We start from the raw sequence: 20,916 nt of genomic DNA, 5'->3' as shown, positions 1-20,916 counted from the left end.
TTAGCGCCAAAACAATTCAGGCCATGAGGCATCAGTGTATCCCGTTGGACATACTAATTCCTCAGAAAAACCACCCCAGTTTTTTGTGGGAAAAATCATGCGACCCTTGCCTAAGACCAACTAGCTCTATCAGGGTGTGAAGAAAGATCATAAGTTCCTCCCACCTTGAGGGATTCAAATCTGGGTCATTTTCGTATGGTACAAGATTGTAGTTAGTCGATCTTGGAGAGAATAGGCTTTTCTCATCTTGAATTACTCCTGGTTAGCCAGCACACCATACAAATTAGCCCATAAACGCTCACTTGTACAGAAATGAAGCACCCGTATTAGATCTAGTGACCCAATATTTTAAGGGAGGATATAGGATAGGGACTACGGAAAGGAAATAATTTCTGTTTCTTCTATTCAAAGCCACCGTTGGCAAATTGAATAGATGGACTTTGTTATGGATAAATCCAACCGTCTGTATCCTACGAAGGTAGCATGTGCATACTATTTAGAAATAATTCGGAATAGATTTAACTTGTGAAACACACATAAAACCATATCGCGAGTGTTTAAAGAGGGGAAACGAAACACTTACCCTGGTACGAAGTTGGCAAAGTACCTTAACCCACTGGATGCTGGTTCGTGTAGGTAGCGTCTCTTCCCTGACATTACGATGAGGGCACAATCGCCTGCATATTCTGGATTCAGAGGTAGTTGACTTTGGTACGGAAAGGTGGTAAGCGGCTCTCCTATAGTGAGAAGTGTCGCTGCTACAATAACTAACCTGAAATGAAACAGACTACAGTAAAAAATGACGCCTACAAGAGGTAAAGCACTATAAAATTCCTCAGATGCCACCCATATAATAGCGGTGCAATTGAGTCTCATTGATTTACGGTGTTCCATGAGGGGGAGGGGGTTACCCAATGGATATTATCGGAATGATTTAATACCGAGGCAAAGCCTTTTACTAGAATATCATTCTCATCGAACTTCGCCTTACATCTGAGATATTGTAAAGGAAACCTAAGCAAAGATTAACCCGGATCATGTGTATTACGTGCTAAACCGATCCCATGCGTAGTTTAGCATATAGGCACTTAGTTGCGCGTATAAAGTTACTGTTATTTATAAATAGCCTCTCCTATTTAAGAAAAATGAGTCCAGAGTGAGAGAAAGGTAGATTAATGCGAACCAGTCATTCTGCAAAACTTTAAGAAATAAAAAAGAATTTTAAGCTATCTATAGCTTGAAACTACGATGAAAATATTGATTCAGATGGTGCATTTTGATATATTTTAACGATTACAAAGAGCCATAAAATCAGATGTTTTAATTATTCAATTATAACTGTTTTCGCAACCTTAGTTAACTGGTTGATTGGAACTGACGTGTGAAAATTTTGGACAGGCTGGTAATAGTAATTTTACAGTTAAAAAAACAAACAAATATTGCAAAAGTGGTGTTTATTATTATCAGCAGCGTTCTATTCACAATATAATAAAATTTTCATAATATTCACATTGTAACTATATGTACATCAATGCTGGTATTTTGTATTATATATATAATCAGTATTTTATTATTACATTAATCAAATAATTAGCATTTTTTTATATTCTTTCAGTCTTTTATATCTTCCTTTTACGCTTACACTTTCCTTTATGTCAAAGTATTAAAAAGCAGGCAAAAAAGGCAAAGGTACTGTTTAAAGAAATTTGAGGAAAACACAGAGAAAACGCCCATTTCAATAAACAGTCAAAAAAAAATTGAAATCACTTCATAAATTAAATGTACTCTAAAGGAATTAAAATATGGAGTGCCTTTGGGTGATTTTTAGATACTTTAGGTCAATTAGGTTGTAGCAGTTTTCTTAATGGCTGTCTGATCAGTTTTCACAGTCACCGAAGCATTCTTTGGCTGAACTGTTCATCACTTGGGTGAACATCACTTTCGCATGCAGTAAGAAGCCTCAGAGCTTTCTGCGAACCAGCATCAAACCATGAAATTGTTCTCTTCTCAACATGACCGTTTACGTTTGCGCACAACCGATTACCACAATATTTCTATTAAAATGACATAGTTCGGGTTTTACTGTTATTGAAGATCTGAAATCCTAACCTGACCAGTTCCTCGGCTGTTCAAAGATCAAACTATATAATAGAGAATATAAAAGTAGTCGTAGATCAAGTGCACCCATATTATCGTTTTGAAAGACAAATCGCGTCTGCTATTATAGATCAAGTGCATCTATATTATCATTTTGATGTCAAAAATACTGAAAAATCACGTCTGATATTAGTTTTGAATATTTCTACACTGCTAGTTGTTTATTAAATCAGTTTGTTGACTTTTTTTTAGCAGTCGCTTCCAAAAACGGTCAAAAGCTCTTTTCTGGTCGAAGAGAGCTTTTGATTAATAATTAACAAAATTAATTACATAATTGCAGTAGATAAATCTTAAGAAACAATTTTTTTCACGTAAATGGCACAAGTCTAATAAACTTCAGAATTCAGTAAAAGTTTTCATTGAATCAGTTAGAGCTGATTTTTTCCAACTGAATGAATCTGCTGGCTGCTTGTATGGCATTGGTTTGCTTTTTGATGCGAAAAGTAGATGACTTTAAGGAAGATGGCGCGTCAGGTAGGTTTTGGATTGAAAAAATCAGCCAGATCTGCAATGTGGTAACAACAGGTTAGAGAATAAGTCTGGATATGCCACATGATTTTTAATTGATTTATGGGTAGTTGAGATTAGTCATGAGTAATTCTGCTGACTTTAGACCTGTAATGATATTGGGCATTGCAGGGACGTTCGAGTTCCCTGTCAGGAGTTTTACAAATGTTATTAAGTTCCTAGCAAGTATGCTCTCTCTAAGAAGGAATTTTCAAAGACAGACCTAAAGATGGTGAACGGGTTTAAATTTTCTGTTTATACTCCAGAACGACAACCAAGTCAGTAGAGTTTACAATAAATCGTCAGTACAAATATTTATCGTATTTAGTAGTCACGGGCTTGAACCCTGGTCCACTCAAGGAACGCGTGCTATGCACTCTCGCTCCTGACCACTGGGCTACGTCAGGCCTTTTTTCTCCCTATGCAATGCTACGTTACATTGTCAAAGTCAGTAGATTTAGATAATGGGCCACAATCGTGAACCAAGCAGCTATAAAAGGATTGACCAGCTCACCGAGATTTATGGGCAATCCTGGTGCCAGAATATTGATCAAGTAGTAAAAAGTCAAAACAGCTTAGATGGGAGACAAAAAATCAACTTCTGCATGCTCGCTCTATTTTTGTTGTTGTTGCTAATGGCTTTTACAGAGCATAAGCAGCTTAGATCATGTTGGTCCAGACATGTCTGTATAAGTGTTTTCATTGGCCATCTGCATGTTGCGCGAGCTGAAAACCTGAAATAGCTCATGGGAGAAACCCTATCCTCCTCCTCCTGAGATCAGCTAACCTAGCCTCGATTGAAGAGAACTTAGAGTTCTTCCAGTCTCCAAATGGATTTAAACCGAACCTCCCCAAATGAGTGACAAGTAGTGCAATCGCTATACTGTCGCGGAAAATTGTTCCTCTATAGTTCGGTACTTTATCAACGCCACTATCTTCCCAACGTAATTATACGACGATATCTAGGCGTCAGCAGCATCTACCTCGATCAAAATAGTGCTCACTTCCAGACAGTGGCATATGAATCGAGCTGTTCGAAAAGTTCATCTCCGACTGCAGTAAACTATAACTCCAGTGCCCAGTTACAAGTGGCGCCTCCGTAGCCAGGTGGGAAGGAGCAGCAGTGCGTAGCACACGCTTCTTGATTAGACCGGGGTTCGAGCCCGTCACCACCAAATACGGAGGATACGGAAAGGTCAGGGAATGACCACCGCATATCCTGGAGCAATATGGCCTAAGTTGCTAATGCTCCTAAAAACCAAATAACAAAACAAACAAGCCCAGTTACAAGTTCCTGATTGATTCGCTGATGTTATAAAAGAGATAATCTTCACAGCACAAATATCCACTGGCCAAATATCTGTACCTAACATTAAGTCATCTGCTCTTGGAGAATCTTCCCAGAGGAGTGCGAGATCTCAATGGACTCTTAATCCAAAACAAAAGTAGTAGAGTCTATTTCAAGTAATTCCTTCCCTGCAGTTGATGCCGGTCATCCAGTCCCAAGACTGCAAATAGCACGAAATGTTCATTACATTTACTAGAATATATATAATATATAATTTTTGTGAACTATTCAGATGTAAGCTCTGGCTTTTGCGTCTTTGACTAGTGTTTCTCTGTGTGAACTTTCTCTTTTCACTGTACATCACTGAAGATATTTTTTAATATTTTGTACTATGCACCTTTTTTTACTTGGAATGCACCAAAATGATGATGTTACCAATGTTGAATTCTAAATAGGAAGCCTTCAGGGATTTAAATTTTGAAGGCTACTAGACTTTTCATTCCAACTAATAAATACTGCTCAAGGTTTAGGCCTAAATGGATGTCAGATGAATTAATGAGGCTCGTGGCAGAGAAGAAGAATGTAGGGGATGCATATAAAGTATTAGGTGACACAGAAGCCTATGGCAAATATAAACTAGTCTGTAATCAAGTCACAAAGGAGGTTAGGCAGGCGAAAGCAGATTACGAGAAATCCTTGGCAGAGGATACAAAGAAAAGCAGTAAAGTGTTCTTTACTTATGTAAACTCTAGAAGGAAAGGGATGAATCAGATTGGACTACTTGACATAGATGGATTGACTATTGATGATCATGCTCAGGTAGTTGATAAACTGAATGAGTATTTTGCATCTACATTCACACATGAGGAGTTATTCAATGAGGGGAGTGCCAGAAGTTTATCAAACTCTAACAGGGAGCTGAGTGATTTTGTAATAACTGAGAGAAAAGTTGAGGAGAAATTGTTGAAGTTAAACATAAAAAAAGGCACCTTGGGTGGACGGGATCTATCCAGTTATATTAAAGGAAGCAGCAAAGGAAGTAAGCAAACCCTTAGCCATAATTAAGAGAGCATCCTTGGACTGAAGGGAGGTCCCCATGGACTGGAGGTGTGCAAATATATCACCAGTTCACAAAGTGGTGACAGAAAAAGGTTCTGTCACCACTTTGTGAAGGTGACAGAACCATTCAAAAAGGTGACAGAAGTAACTATAAACCTATTAGTTTAACTTGTGTTCCGGGGAAAATAATGGAGTCACTGGTTAAAGAAGCATTACAGGATCATCTAGACGAGACTTCAGTAATAGTTCAGATACAGCATTGGTTTGTTAAAGGGGGGTCTGACCAATTTGATCGGATATTATGATGTGGTCACAAAGGAACTGGATGAAAAAAATAATTTTGATATCATATACTTGGATTTCAGGAAAGCTTTTTATACTGTTGCACATGGAAGACTGCTGTACAAATTGAAGAGATATGGCATTAAGGGTTAGTTGCTACAATGTATAAAGGGATGGTTTAATGGGAGACGGCAGAGAGTGGTAATCAATGGACACTGCTCTTCGTGGAAAAATGTTATTAGTGGAGTTCCCCAGGGTTCGGTGTTGGGTCCACTGTTGTTTTGTACATTTATGATTGATATTGATGAAGGTATACAGGTTTAATGTCCAAATTTGCAGGTGATATAAAGGTTGGCAGGGTTTTTAACGACAGTAAAGACAGTATGCTGCTCCAACTGGATCTAGATAAGTTGGGCAAATGGGCTGAGAAGTGGCAACTGAAGTTTAACATTTACTAATGTAAAGTACTGCATATGGGTAGTAATAACCGATGAGAAACGTGCCAACTGTGTGGTACTACACCCAGGGAAGTGGAAAGTGAAAAAGATCTGGGGGTAATTGTGCAGTGAAATATGAAGTGCTCTGAGCAAGACTCCATGACCTGCCCTACGAGCTGCCAGGGCAGGTCATGGAGTCTTGTCAATGATATATATAGGAATTTTGCTAGCAGGGACAGGGAGGTGATTATCCCGTTATACAAGGCAATGGTCAAGACACACCTAGAGTACTGTGCACAGGTCTGGAGGCTTCATTTTAGGAAGGATGCAGAGTTGGTAGAACGAGTACAAAGAAGGGCAACGAGATTGGTGAGGGGAACAACGGGATGCTCTTACCAAGAAAGGCTTAAATTCTGCAAATTGGAGAGTAGGCACTTGCGAGGTGATCTGATTGGGGTGTATAAAGCCTTGAATGGCTTGAGCAAGCTGAATGCTGATGGGATTCTTCCTCTTGCTCAGATTAAGAGCCTGAGGAGGCACAGATTCAAATTAAGGAAAGACAGTTGTAGAATAGATGTGCAGAAATTTGCCTTTATCCAGCGGGTAGTTGATTGGTGGAACAGATTTCCATCTTTTGTTGTGGAAGTTGACAGCCTAAATAAATTTAGGGCTGAGCTGGACAGGCTTTTGGAACGAATGGAGGGTTGAAATGGGAAGGGTTTTTGTTTTTTTTTTTTGGCTGATGCTGCATAAGCTTGTTTTCTTGCATCGTATGCCTCTACTAATGCTAATGGTAAAATTTCAGATCTTTTACTGTTAGACTCTGTTGGAAACTGTTCATAAGGTGATTGGCTGGCTGGTTGCGGGGATGCCCTTGCCTTACTTTACTTTGGGCCATAGTGTGGTGCATATGGTATGTTAATTCTTATAGTTTGTTTATTATGGCCATATCCTTTATCAAGGGTGTTACGGGAAGATCTGCACCGTCATGTGAAGTAACAGTAGGTGTGTGTGTGTGTGTGTGTGTGTGTGTGTGTGTGTGTGTGTGTGTGTGTGTGTGTGTGTGTGTGTGTGTGTGTGTGCGCGCGCGCGCGCTAAGCGCCAAAACTAGTAAGGCCATGGGAGATAAGTAGCTTGTAGCGCCGAAACAAGTAAGGTTAGTGCCTCAGTAAATTCTGTCTGTAACAGCGTTTATTTATTCCGTCGGTTTACCTGTTTGCCAATTCTGGAAGAGAGTTTCCAGGAGATAAAACTATGCAGCCCTCTGACCAATTAACTGGGCAAAGTTGCGAAAAAAAATAAAGCTGATAAAAGCTCCTCCTCATGTCTGGGATGAGATTCAAATGCAGGCTTTTCAGACGGTGTGGTAGAACGGAAATCGCAACCACTATGCTGACCAAGTGGGTTATGCGACTTGAAAAACCTAAATAATTCTACTCATTCCGCCTGAAACTGGTACTGCAACTCAGATTGAAAATACTTTAAAAAGTCTCCATTCTCCAAACGACTGAAAATAACAAACGCATTAAGTTGTCACGAAGAAATGAGAAGGTTGGTGTTTGCTAGAACTTTCCACTGGGTATTCAAAAAAACTCATAAAATTTCATCCGTCTACACAAGAGTCAAGTCCAGGCCTGTTCCGCAGTGTGGAAGAACACCGGCTTTAGCCACGAGGGCTCGAGATAAGATGTACTTTCATAATCGATGCTTGTTAAAGTAAGTTAATGTAACTGGTTGTCATCTTCGGTGACAACCAGTTAGCATAGACCTGCATGGATTTTGCATAGGCCTGCATGGATTTTGCATAGACCTGCAAAAATTAAGGCTTTGAATGGATTGAGCGAGCTCGAAGCTCATAGAATTCTTCCATCTTGCTCAGACTGCACACATGAAGGGGCATAAATTCAAATTGAAGAAGAATGGCTGAAGGGTAGATGTGCGAAGTTTGCCTTCATCCAGCGGGTGGTTGATTGTTGGAACAAATTTTCATCTGTTGTTTTGGAAGTGAATATTTTGAATAAATTCAAGGAAGTACTAGGCAAACTGTTGAAGGGGATAAAGAGGTGAACTGGAATTTTTTTTTTTTGGTGTTGATATTATAAAATTTTGCTTTTTTGTATCATTTGCCACTGCTAATAATAATGCTAATCTTGGTTCTGTGTAAACATGCTTTGTAATGTATTTCTTCATTCCAAACTTGAGAGGAACATTGAGAACTTATTATCTTACTAGTAGGTTTAATCCTTAATAGTTTCGAAGGGATAATAATTTTAGACATAATAGAATGCCCTCATTGTGTTCGTGATCGACATGAAAAATTTCATTATTTCTTTTAACAAAAGAGATTAATGGAAGAAAGAGTAGGATGGGAAAGTTGTGGGAAGATGGCAAAAATCTCAAGTGTTTGGGATGCAAATGGTTTCTTACAATGGATGATGACCCACTTTTGAAATAATGAGTTTATTTGTTTAGAAAGTGCAAAGATGCTTGTCCACTAATAAGCTGGAAGGCAGAATGTGGTCACGCGGTAGCAGGCATCTGCAGAGGATATTTGTAAACGCAAATCTCCAAGTGGCTGCTTTTAGTTTACCTTTTGGTAGAGGTAGAAAACAGAAATCACATTGACTAACTAAATAGGCGCATTCTTTTTGATAACAAACATTATTACAATGGATCTGGCGACTGTATAAAAGGACAGTTTTTTTTGAAAAGGGTAATTTTATCCTCAGACTGTTAAACTTCTTTCTTTTGATTGTACTCATTGGATGAGAGTAATAAAACGTACACTTGCTTTTTCTTAATGTGGCTGTCACGGTTTAAACTAATTTACGCTAAATATAAGTTAAATCAAGAGTCTGTGCAACGTTCTTGTTTCTGAGCAATGAGGTGCAATTTAATTATTTATTTAGGATCTACAGAGTCACATGAAGATTCCTGGTTACTGCTCTAATACGAATAAAATTATATACTGTATAATAGTAGATAATTAGTAGATAATTCAAGTAGGTATCTTGAGCAGCGGTATAGCCCTGATAATATCAGTGTTGTCAGTATTGCCAGCCTATATTTGGTCTTCCAAATACTTCGATGTTGGTCTATGGCTGGGAATTGAACTCTGTTTTCCACAATAATGATACATCATAAAATTTTAAAAATGAAAGAAGGGAAATCATTAATTATAAACAAATATATTTACATCTTAGTGTAAAATGATTAAATTATAAACAATAAAGAAAATCATTAAAATTATACGATTAATTTATGCTGCACGTACTGAAGAGAAGGAAATGCAAGTGTGCAGCGATAAATGTGGAGTTTTTCGTTTCTTCTTTAAATGAAACTTATTTCCCGGGTTCAGAGACACACAGCTAGGCCTACGCACTACGTTCATAACAACACGAACACGAGGGGAGGAGGTAACGTAATTATAGCGGGCGATGCTACAGTTTAATATCTTGCTACCTGTTCGTAGGTTACTGAACTAATGATGCTCCACACAGCAAGAATCTACGACAGCGATAAAACTTGCCCTGGTTTCCATTTCTCAAGACCTAAATTCTTGTCCTTTGGCGCACACTGAATAATCTGCAGGTGGCTCGAAGCTGACACCGCAAGAAATTTTTTTTTTTTATCGCCATTATTGCAACCCTTTCTAATGCGCATAAAAAATAACTGGAAGGGAAACGGAGTCTTCTCATTTTCTCAGAACTGCCGCGTTGTTTCAGGCTCGCTCCTTCTCAAAGTAGGTGATGAGGTCACGTGATATGCTTAGGTTGCTAAGTTTAGTAGTGAACTCATGTCAGCGTCTGTAAAATTAAATTGCGCGGTTATTGCCCCTTTCTAACGCGAAGCATCCTTTCCTTTCCTCCACGCCTTTGACATTGCTAAATATGTGTGCCTTTAGACTTTCTCGTGCAGCTGACAACGGAAAACTACGAACTTCCAAATAGTGTTGGTCTACAGCAAGCTAAAAAATACACATAATTATGTGGAGAATGAAAAGCAGCAAAATAACAAGATCTTATCATAAAAAAAGGGTGAAATATTAGCACCAGCTTCATAAAATCCCCTTCATAAAATGCAATATTATCGTATTTTAATGATTCATTGATGTATGTTCTTAGTTTGGCTCTAAGAACAAACCTAACGCTGTGGTTATATCCCCTATTCCCAATTACTAGCCTCCCACTGGACCATCGTTATTATTTACACCGAGCTTGACTGGAACCATTATACTGTGGCGCTGTTGTAACTGATGATGTCACCCGTTACAGCAGCGCCTCGTAGTATTAATAAATTAAAATTCAAGTTTAGTAAGTTTATAGTGTTAAAAATATGAGATGGGTTTCTTTCACCATATTTGTTTTTGGGTACTCAAGATGGGGAAATTTGGCTTTTCGGGAGTCATAAGGAGTTTCATTTTGTGATTCAATCCATTAACTGTACTGTATTTATATCATTCATGGCGGTTATGTTTCATCTTTTGATGATCTGATAAAGGAGAACAGAACCTGTTTTTCATCATTCCAAATTTCATTTCATCGAGAATTCTAAATAGGGATTACTGCTGATTTTAAAATCTGAAGAAGGGTTAGCTCTTGACCGCGCATTAACTGTGTAGGTTGTCACGGAGTCCACTAACGAAAGGTAAATAAGGAAATGGTGTGTAAAGATAATTTTTAATGTAACAGAAAAAAATAAATTTTTAATTTGTTAATCAAGTATGCCTGTGTTGACCAACTGAGAATTTAAATCATCCGTAATCCTAGATATATCTGTTTGTCAACTAAATTAACAACATGATGAATAGCGGTATTAACATTAACTTTCTGCAAACATTCATGATTATGTAGTTTTACCAGTGGCAGACATTTTGGAACATGATGGGCTAAATCAGCGTCATTTTTGTTTTGTTTTTATAGTAGAGAACTGTCTTGTATCCATTTCTGCACTGCAATAAGATCGGATTGTAATATATGTCATTTTCGGTATGTTTGTTTTACAATATTCTAAATAATGACTGTCCAGTGCGCTAAGCAGATAAGGATAGAGTGTGGTCGGGGCATCTGTTTGCTGTATGAAAAACCTGAATTTCTGGGAGATAAAACTTCAAAACTCTCACTCACTCGACACCGACCAACTCAGCCATGGCTGGAAAAAGCCCACAGAAATTTTTTGCTTCTAGGTGGGACTTGAATTCAGGCCTTTTCCACGCAATGTGGAAGACAGTGATCGTGACCGCAGTGCTAATCAATCAGGGCTCTTCAGTTGTATTTCCCAAAAATTGCAACTACAGAAATTAGTCCATTTGCAAGAAGTTTCTTCTTGTCTTTTAATATTCTATACAGTATGGCCCTGAAGCCAATCAGTAGAACGAACGAGGGAATTATTTGCATTGGTAGAACCATAAAGAATAAATTCAAAATTTTAGGAGGAACAGAAGGCCGGATCTCGAAGTTTGATTTCGAGCGATGGGTAGATCATTGGAATGAATCGCTTGCCACGGTTGTCGAGGCAGAGAGTTTGGTAAAGTTCAGATGGGAAACACTTATTAATATGCTTAATAAATAATTTATTTCTTTTATTTCAGTATAGAATAAGATAGAGAGAAAGTAATAAAATATAATAAAACTATTTGCAACAATCACGTTGACAATCAGGATTAGTCTGAAGTGTCAAAGTAACGCGAAGGTAATTTTATAAACATAATAAATAAAATAATGGTGGATCATGACTTTTTTATTGTCAGCCTATAACTTCACTTAATAGTTTCTTCTTTAAAAGAAGAAACAAAAAACTGAAACAGGCCTCCAACCCCGGAGCATCAATCTCGATAATTATATATGCGCTGCATATATTTAATTTGTGGTGTGTTTCTTAAATTAACTGTCCTAAACACTTATACCACATTCCTTATCTACTGTGGAATTTTGCAATGATGGCGATAGTGTGTGTTTAAGCCAACAAGAAAGTTCTCGCTTTGTTTTGCGGTCGACTTGTTAATTTCTGGACGTAAGTCCAAGTTTCTAGGAAAAAGAACCATGCGAGCCTGGCCTCAGAACGACTAACTCCTCACATTATGAAAAAAGCCCATAAAATTTCATCGTCATTGAAGAGATTCGAGCTCGGGTCATTTCTGCTTTTGTTGACAAAGGAATAAATTTAATGAAGTAGTTAGAAGGCATCCCGGGACATCCTTACGGCTGTCCTCAGGTGTCTCTTAACCACTCAATTTTTTCCTACCTTGGAGAGGTTTTCAAGTAGCTCTCGCCATCGATTATTGATCAATCTGGCTATATTGCTTCTGCTTCTCAGTCGACAAATATTAACAGGAAAAATTTTAAATAAAAATGTTTGTACTTCGGAAGGTAGAGAAACTCAATCTTGGCAAAAACTTCATATAGGTTATTGCAATTCTTGGAAGAACTTCGATGACCTTGATACAACTTGATAATCAACCGCTACATCCCTCGATACGTGATGTAAAGGGATTTCTTTCTTTAATTATTGTTTGATGATGCCAAACCACGTAACTTTTCCTCAACTTATTAACTGCTAATGTCATCGAAATTTCGTGAGAAAGGAAACAGAATGTCGACCAACTACCATTGACACGAATCAATGGTAGCTGGTCGACATAACACCATATGGTTAACACTGTATTTTTCTATTATGACCCTGGTTTCGTATGTCCTACAGTTAATTTGTCTTTTAAAAATATCTACCGGATTTTGTGTTCTCTTTTTTCTGGTTTCGTATAGAGACTTCTTTTAACCTGTCCCAGAAAACATATGATGATAATCAAGAAGTTCGATTGCAATGCTATCGAAGAACATCATTCAGAATAAAAATGCTGCATTCAAATAAATTAAATGTCTTTGTGAAAATAGTGGCTGTTTGCACAAAATAAGAAAGTGCTGTAATTAATAATTATAACATCTTTTCTTTATGATTTCACTTCGATTATTATAATTGTCTGGATGGCTGGCAGTTCCTGGTGTACTTAAAACGCACCGTGTGTTAAGAATCCCTCCCCTCCCCTCTTGTCTAAACAAGTCCTACATGTGAATGCATCACGTATCTTTATTAACTCTTCTAATTCCCCTTATTTAAACCAAACTATTCATCATTTGCAATCGTTCCAGTCTCCACCAGCGTTTAGCGATCCATATTAGAGAGGAACTTCCAGTAATTTTATAGTCGGAAGTTGCATAATGTGGGGACAGTCCAATGCGTGTCATTTTGTCTCAATGTTTATAGTGAATGGTTCTAAGCGATCTGCAGTTAAATTGACAACCCCAATTTTACGAGATCATAAAATGATTTTCCACCAAAGGCATGCCCCATTTCGTTCATCAAGATAAGCGATCCCATTTATAAGATGAAGTTTACACTATCATTTCGATTCTTTAAACACTGATTATGACTTGTCACACAAAGCAAATATTTTAACTGTGCGTGCGCAGAGAAAATTTCTCAACGTGAAAATTAACACTTTGGTTATTAAATTATGTTAATTTGTCTATCAAACTAACCAGGATTGATTAAAAAGAATTAAATGAAATTGGAAGTCAGCGTTTCTTCACAATCCTTTTGTTTTATCCATAAAACAGAATAACGCATGCATTACTCGTAATTAATTCAATATTTCTAATGAAAGTTCAGTCGCTGCTTTTTTATTATTTCAGAAGCGACACTCAGTTCTACATCATATTTATCTACACCATGGTTCAATCTACACCCTAATAAAAGTTAGGCATTTTTTGCGAATATTTTAGGTGTAATCTTCAGGAAACAATTGCTTGGGTAAATGTGATGCGGCTTCAAAATCTAGACACCCAGTGAACAGTTGCTGAATTCACTTGAGGACGTGTTTCTCATACGAGACATTTTATTGGTCTTTGGTTCATTCAACAACAATACTAATGACTTTCTTAATAGATTTTCGAAAGGTGATTGCTTTGCTTTTTAATCTCTGGGTTTTCTTATATACCTTACATAAATCTTTTTTTGATCCATATTTGTTACTTTACACTTGATCCAGTAAAATTATACAATATTATAGGACATACTTAGCGTCTCTCTAAATCTGAATCCTCTATTAAGAAAAAGCTTGCGATACCTTACGATCCCAATAGATCTTTATTACAGTTTTCATTCGTATACAGACTGGTGTGAGGAGTGGGTATCGAACAGATACCTGCTCCTTACCCCAGTATATCCTTACCACAGGTATCGAATAGATGGGTATCAGCTAGTACTCAGTTTGTATGTACAGTGACACAACTGGTCATGTGTCATGATCAAACTCTTCTTATGTCTCGTTATATCAGAGGTGAAGTTAAGCTATAAATTTTGGCGCCACTCCAAGAGATACTCAACGTCTCTCCCCTCTCTTTAACAACCATTTCGAACAAACTATCGCCCCTACCCCGGCTTCTTGGGTCCCTTGCAGATTGGATCTGGTTGTATGGTAGCTTGCCACGGTGTCTTTTAATGTCGTAATGTACTTTTACCATCTGTGACGAAAATTCGTTTTAATCGACGTTTGGGTCACAAATATGGACTCTCAGATAGATCAACAAGGTGAGTAGAAATCCGTTCAAGATCTCAAATATGTTGAACCCGTCAGTTCCAGAGCTTGTCATAGATGTTATATCTTGGAAAGAACTGGTCGCATAAAAATTTTATAACACTCAATCACCTTATCTTACTCTCCTAACGTAACACTCGGGTTTTTTATCCAGCGAATAGTCAAAGTGAAAAAAGCCCACAACAGTTCCTCACATCATTGACGGGACATCATTGATTTAACTAAACGGTCATTATGACTAAAATTATTTATTTAAATGTTTCATCTTACCCTTTGCAACACTGAATTGCACACGTACATCATGCTTACTTATCTTCCCACCTGGTTTGTATCGCCTGGTACGAATATGTGATGCTATTACTGTGATGTGGTGCGTGTTACTAATATGTGATGTGGTGCGTTCCATTTCATGAAAAAGGATAATTATACCTAATAAATTGGCCACTGACTGTATACTTTATTGGCAACATATCAGTTTATAATTTTGTTCAATGGATGGTAATATCTTATTTTCTAACAGTGTAGAAGATTGTTTAAAATTCTTTGTACCAAATTATGCATTCTGGAGACCGTCCAGAGAACAAATAAAATGAACTGATTTAATAAATAAATGAAATACTGGGTAAAATTACGGATACCTTCATTACTGAATGGGAGGTACCCACATCAGCCAGCATTACACATGGAGAAATCTGAAAATTATATTCTTACAGGGGTGGACTAACCTGTGGGTTTCTAAGCACACCCCCTCATAGAACCAGAATGAAAAGAGGATTTTCCTCTAGTAAAAAAGGACCAACTTTTTTGATTGCTTTCTATAATCTAATTCTTTGCTGGCAGTCATATAATCATCTTTCCCATCTAAGGTAAATAGCGTGCCATTGCGAGATTTTGTCCCTGTATTCATTAAACAATACAAGTGCTGTTTTGGGTGTAGAGCTTTAGACAACAGACCTCATTCCCCTTCTGGTGCAAGCTTTATCAATGTCAAGATAGCTCTGTTTGTGCTAACCCTGATATTCAATTGAAATCATGCGAGCAGGGTCTTTAGATCATTGACTATTTTTAGAAAGCTAAGCTTATCTCTTGTCAGTGCTGATATCATAAAGTGAACAAAAAAAGTACGCGACCTGTTCACACATAAAGGAGCAGAAAAGCTATACCCAAACGCTGAATAAATATAATTTTGTAACCTATTTATTAATATTTAAACTATTGCCATCCTTAGGTGTACAAATCCACACCTAAATATCAAATAAGAGTGAGAACGTCGACTTAAGTAATACTTCTTCCAAGTGCAGTCATGTTTTGAGCATCACTACAGAGCTCTAAGGATGTGTCGATCCTTCGCTGCTACGCAAATTATTGCAGAATCAACTCCTAATCTGGCCCAACCTAATTTGTTCCTCTCTTGTCTCTCTAAACGTTGCTAACGCCCTACTAGGAGTGGTTAACTACCCCTCCTCTTTTTTTGTGTGCGGGGGCGGTGTTTCCCCCCTACGCGAATGGTCTCTTAGGGATTGCGCATTGCATAACTCAGTAACATCTATCTTGACCCCATCAGGAAGAGTTCTGGCGAACAAATACGCGGATGTTATGAAGCTGTCTTTATTCACAATCGACCCTCTTTTTTTGTCATGTGGGCTAGTGCACCCTTATACGTGTATGGTGAGAGTGTGTGTATATACCGACGCGTGTCACTCGCCCTATTCACATGTTGCATCAACGAAGGAAGTGCAAGGTAATTAAGATTTCGTTAACCTACAAACTATTCTGACACCACTTGACCTTAATGGCAATAGTTTTATTGCGTTTTGTTTTTCCTCCACTTGGCCGTCTCTGTAAGAAGGGTTAGGTCTCCAGGCTTTTTAAGGTGTCGGATCGATTAGTATATTAAAAAACAGAAAGGACTTTTATACACTGCTATCTGATTGAAAGTTGACGATTTGGTGATACAGTAAGAATGACAAGCCGATCTTAATAAGAATTCATTCACTTTATTCGTTGTTAGACCAAGCAAAATGGTTCTTACAATGCTACCTGCCAGCCAGGAGTTTTTACACCGAATTGGAGAAATTTTCCAGGAAGAAACTCGTATCAAGTTGTAGAGTTATGTGGAACGATAAAGACCACACATTTAACCGTTTGTACAGTTAAAAGTAATTACTATTATAAATTTACAGAAGGCCACGTTGAACACAAATATAGAATAGCATTAAGTACAGAATAAAACGTTATATCAACAAATCAAACATTTACAAAGCCATTTTGCAAATACCATTCATTAAAAATTCAAAAACTGGTGTCATACAAACAAAATACACATTAACTTACAGGAACAATGAATAAAGCAGACACAGCTTACGGACTTAAATAGCAACTTTCACTCTAAAACAATATTAGTCTACTTAAGACACTAAATGCACAGTTTATACCAGCAAAAACGTCTGTCCTAATAAGGGGACGGGTAAAGTGCCCTCCTAAATCGCAATGCTTTTAGAGTGTCAACAAATTTTGGCGTTGTGGTGATGATGATGATGAGGTAGATTACTCTTCTATACTGTTCGCTGGAAAATTGTACTGGGTTAGTCTGCATGAAGACTCATCCGGGATTTCGGTGCAGCATTGCATCTACAGTATGCTTCTGCAAAAGAGAATGGCTCGTGGTGACTCAATGTAAAATTAGATCACGAAATTATAGACGAATACACGTGCTGGAGAGAGTTTTTGATCTTTAACGTTCTCGTTGGTTTAATCGGTAATGACTTGAAGCTAGCTGTTGATTAGAGGAAGATTTAGTGAGATTATACAGGGATGCAGTTTGGCAGATGAAAAGTACAATACAATTCCCGATAATAAACATAAAGGTTTACGAGAATCTTTGGATTCCCTCTACTTATTTTGAGATTTGTTCTTGCTTCTCCTTGAAGAATTTTGAACTTTGTTGTGTGTTTTAAAATATTTTTTTTTAGTCTTTCAACCATACGTGCCAGTTTATGAATGAGGAAGAGATGTGGAAGACTCTCCGTTATATTCCGGAGCGGATTAACTGGAGCCTCTTATGTCTGGAGGAAGTATAAATCGAATAACAAAAAGAACCACGTGGAAAATATTCAGAAACTTCACTCCACACTTTTTTTTGTCGATTATCCCATTCTAGTCAAAATTCGATAATCTAGTTTTACTGTATTACGATCTCTATTCGACCATACCGAATAACAAGAATAACGCCACTCTCTCTAAACAAGACGAGGTTTAAAATTTTACATAGTACTAATAGCAGGCAGACCAAGGAAAAACAGCATATCCAGTGGTTGAAGTTGGAGTATTTTGCCATTCATGTACAGAGATCACACCATAAAAACAAACCCTTTTGTGCAGGATTCAGTGAAAGAACGAGTGAAAGATGATTACCGAACGGTGCACATTTACGAAATTTTATTTCATTTTGCGGACCATCTAGTGTTTCAGTTATCTTCGTAAATTTATTTCCCAACCTCCCCAGATAAAATTGGGAAATCTATTGTAATGAATATGGTGTTTTGGCTCATAAAGAAGCATCATTCTGCTTATATCTTTTTGTAATGTTATTTTTGTATAACATGCTTTTTTTTATTGTTGAAAATTTTTTTTTCTGGTTGTATCCGCTTTTTCAGGGCCATACCAAAAGTAGAATACGTTTATTGCAGAAATCATCTTATTTGGAACGAAAAGAACATCAGTAATAAATATTTCACATATTTGGCACTTTTCTAGAAAATTTCCAGAACGTTAAAAAAAAAAAAAAAAAAAAAACACTGCCAGCGCTACACACTTCAAATACTTCGGTGGTAAAGTCCGTGTCCTTTTCCATAATTGTCTACGCACCACCCTTTCGCATGCCTCATTGTATTCATAGTGTTTGCGTATATGTAACCCCAAAACGGCAGTAGAAGGTCTAAGAGTGGACAGAGAACAAACACGAAAGGTATTAGAACCTATAGCACTTAGTACAGTGCATGGTTTGAGGGTTGGGAAGTTGGAAGATACTTGTTAACATTAAACTTGAATTTCTGTAGATTGTAATTTTCAGGAAATGCAGCATGTGCGAAGGGAGGTTATTCCAGAATGCTGAACTTTAAGGGGCGAATAAGAAAGAAGAAAAGTTGGGTTGAAGTTGGACAGTAAATGGATGTTGACTGGTTGCTGCACGTGTTCGGAGTGGTCTGTAAGTAAGAGAGAGAGAGAGAATGGGAATTATAGAAACCAATTCAGAAGAAAAATGATCATGGAAATATCTATAGAAAAGGCATGCAGCAGAAACAGAATGTCTGTGAGACAGAGTGGAGTAAGACATAAGTCATTACGCATCTAATTATAACGTGAAAACCCTGTTTTGAATGGAGTCTAGAAGCCTGAGAAAGGTTTCGGGTGCACCACCCCAGATGTGGGAACAATATTCTGTGGTAGGACGGATTTGAGATTTGTAGGAAGTGAGTAGTTGTTTAGAAGAAAGGTATCGCCGAGAGCGAAAGAGAAAACCCAGTTTTTTAGTTACAGGGGAAGCAATATTTGTGATGTACTTATGCTAAGAGAGAAATTAGAAGTTAGGGTAATCCGTAATAGAGATATGTGATCTTGTCCATAACTCTGACTGTCATCGAAGATAAGCAATCGGAGCAGTAGAATAATGTTTGCGAGATATAAGGCAGGATTGAAATTTACTATTACTCCATCGGACAATTAATTGAAGATCGGAATTTAAGGAATTGGTGATGGATGTTCTACAAGTTTAAGCTGCTTGTGCAGGGCAAGGTTTCTCAAACTTCAAGGTGTAATGCAATGTACTGTCATCAAAAAAGTATGGATATGATTTCTAGTCAATGGAAGAAGATCATTAAAATACAAGAGGAAAAGAGTGACGGAAAGAACTGAACCTTGGGGAACACCAGTATTAGTAAACGTTAGAAGACTGAGAGTCATCTACTATCACTGGCAGAGAGTGGTCAGAGAGAAAACTGAATACTCAATTGCAAAAAAAAAACAGCAATTCGTAAGACGGAAGCTTGTTAAGAAGACCTTTATGCCATACCATGATCAAAAGCCTTAGAAATGCCAAGAGCAGTTCAATCTTAACAAAGTTTTCCAATGAATTTGTCCATACATGGGCAATGATTAAATGATTATAAGCCAAAATATCACCAGTAGACTGACGGAATTCATATTGGCGATCATTGATCAAATGGAAGGTTTCGAGATAGTTTAGGAGTTGGTGGTTAATGGAGTAGAAGCAAGTGCAATGGGACAATAATTGTATGAGAGGGATTTGTCGCTGTTTTGAGGAACTGGCTTTATATGAGCAAATTTCCAAGCACTGGAGTAAACTCAGGAGTACGAGTTTTTAGAGCAAGTGAAGAAATACCATCAGGACAGGACGGGGACCTTTTCTTTTGTTGGAATCAAGATTGTTCAAAATTCTTCTGACATCCTTTTGACGGAAGACCGCAGGAAGCAGTGAGTGGAATGTACTAAGAATGGTAGAAGGTGATTTTCCAAGATCGTCAATAAGAGAGTTATAAGAAAAGTAGGATGATGGTTAAGTCGGCTTTATCTTTAGCCTGAAGATGCAATAGAACCATTAGGTTTTAACTTAGATGGAAGTATAGTTGGGCAAAAGTTGCGATCAATAGCTTTGGAAAGAGACCAAAATGCTTGCTTCTTGTCCAAAATATCGTTTGGACTGATTAATAACTGTTTTTCAATTTTGGCCATATATTTATACAAATGTGTTTACCAAAATATTTTCACATAGTGAAAGTTTGAAAAACCCAGAATAATTCACGGAGAGGAGGGAAGCACCATACTTTCTTCTCTCTCAAATTGCGCATTTTTCCAGATGGAAAATGCTTATTTTGGGAGCAAAATTTTAAAACTTTTTAAAGAATATTTAGAATTCACAGCATTTAGAATCGGGTATAGCCTCAATTGAAGAATAGCTTTAAAAATACTGGCAGTCGTCAACGGGAAGTGAACCCATACCTCACCAAATGAGTGACAAGTGGCGGTGGAATCACTACACAGTCGCAGAAACTGTGCCAAGGCAACTAAGACAGTTAGGTTTCAGTATATTGTATCCGTAAATTATGTATTCTATGGCTGGTGTGACCGTTTTCAGGGATAAAAATGAGTGTTGAAATTTTCTTGCAAGCATGCTTTAGAAAAAAGTAAGGAATAAGAGCTAAGAAGTGTTCCTAACTTATCTGAATTATGATATAAATATTTACTATGAATGTAAATATGGCTTGCTAAGGTACAAATTACCAATTGATAAGTATATAAAAATTTGGTATGTTTTTATTATCTAGAAACAGCATTAATGTAAAAAAAATCATAAACTAAGATTAAGTTTAACATCAATTTTATGAATCTAATTATGTTGTTTTATTTTCACTAGAATACTTATATAATGACTCTTTTACTACTACTGATATTTAAATGAATACGCAGAATTTTGTACTTGACTCCTCAATAACTCATTGGCCGTTAAAATCTTGCCTAACTTGAGAATGGTCTTTTTAGACAACACGCATCAGTTGATTACGCTGGATCACTTT

The 20,916-nt window shown here is 37.3% G+C and overlaps 1 protein-coding gene across 2 annotated transcripts in view; it reads right to left on the bottom strand.

Moving 5' to 3' along the window:
- The window catches only part of LOC150077223 (salivary peroxidase/catechol oxidase-like), a 168,069-nt gene that overhangs the window by 99,697 nt on the left and 47,456 nt on the right, over positions 1–20,916 (bottom strand). For both annotated transcript variants that reach the window (XM_090386951.1, XM_090386952.1), the window contains exon 2: positions 584–772. In XM_090386951.1, coding sequence (XP_090243077.1) covers positions 584–772 — 189 coding nt within the window. The remainder of the gene's footprint in view (positions 1–583; positions 773–20,916) is intronic.

The sequence above is a fragment of the Mastigoproctus giganteus genome, chromosome 12, assembly GCF_048544385.1.
Source record: "Mastigoproctus giganteus isolate SK-2022 chromosome 12, ASM4854438v1, whole genome shotgun sequence".
Classification (NCBI taxonomy): domain Eukaryota; kingdom Metazoa; phylum Arthropoda; class Arachnida; order Uropygi; family Thelyphonidae; genus Mastigoproctus; species Mastigoproctus giganteus.
This window is presented reverse-complemented; position numbering and strand designations above follow the sequence as displayed.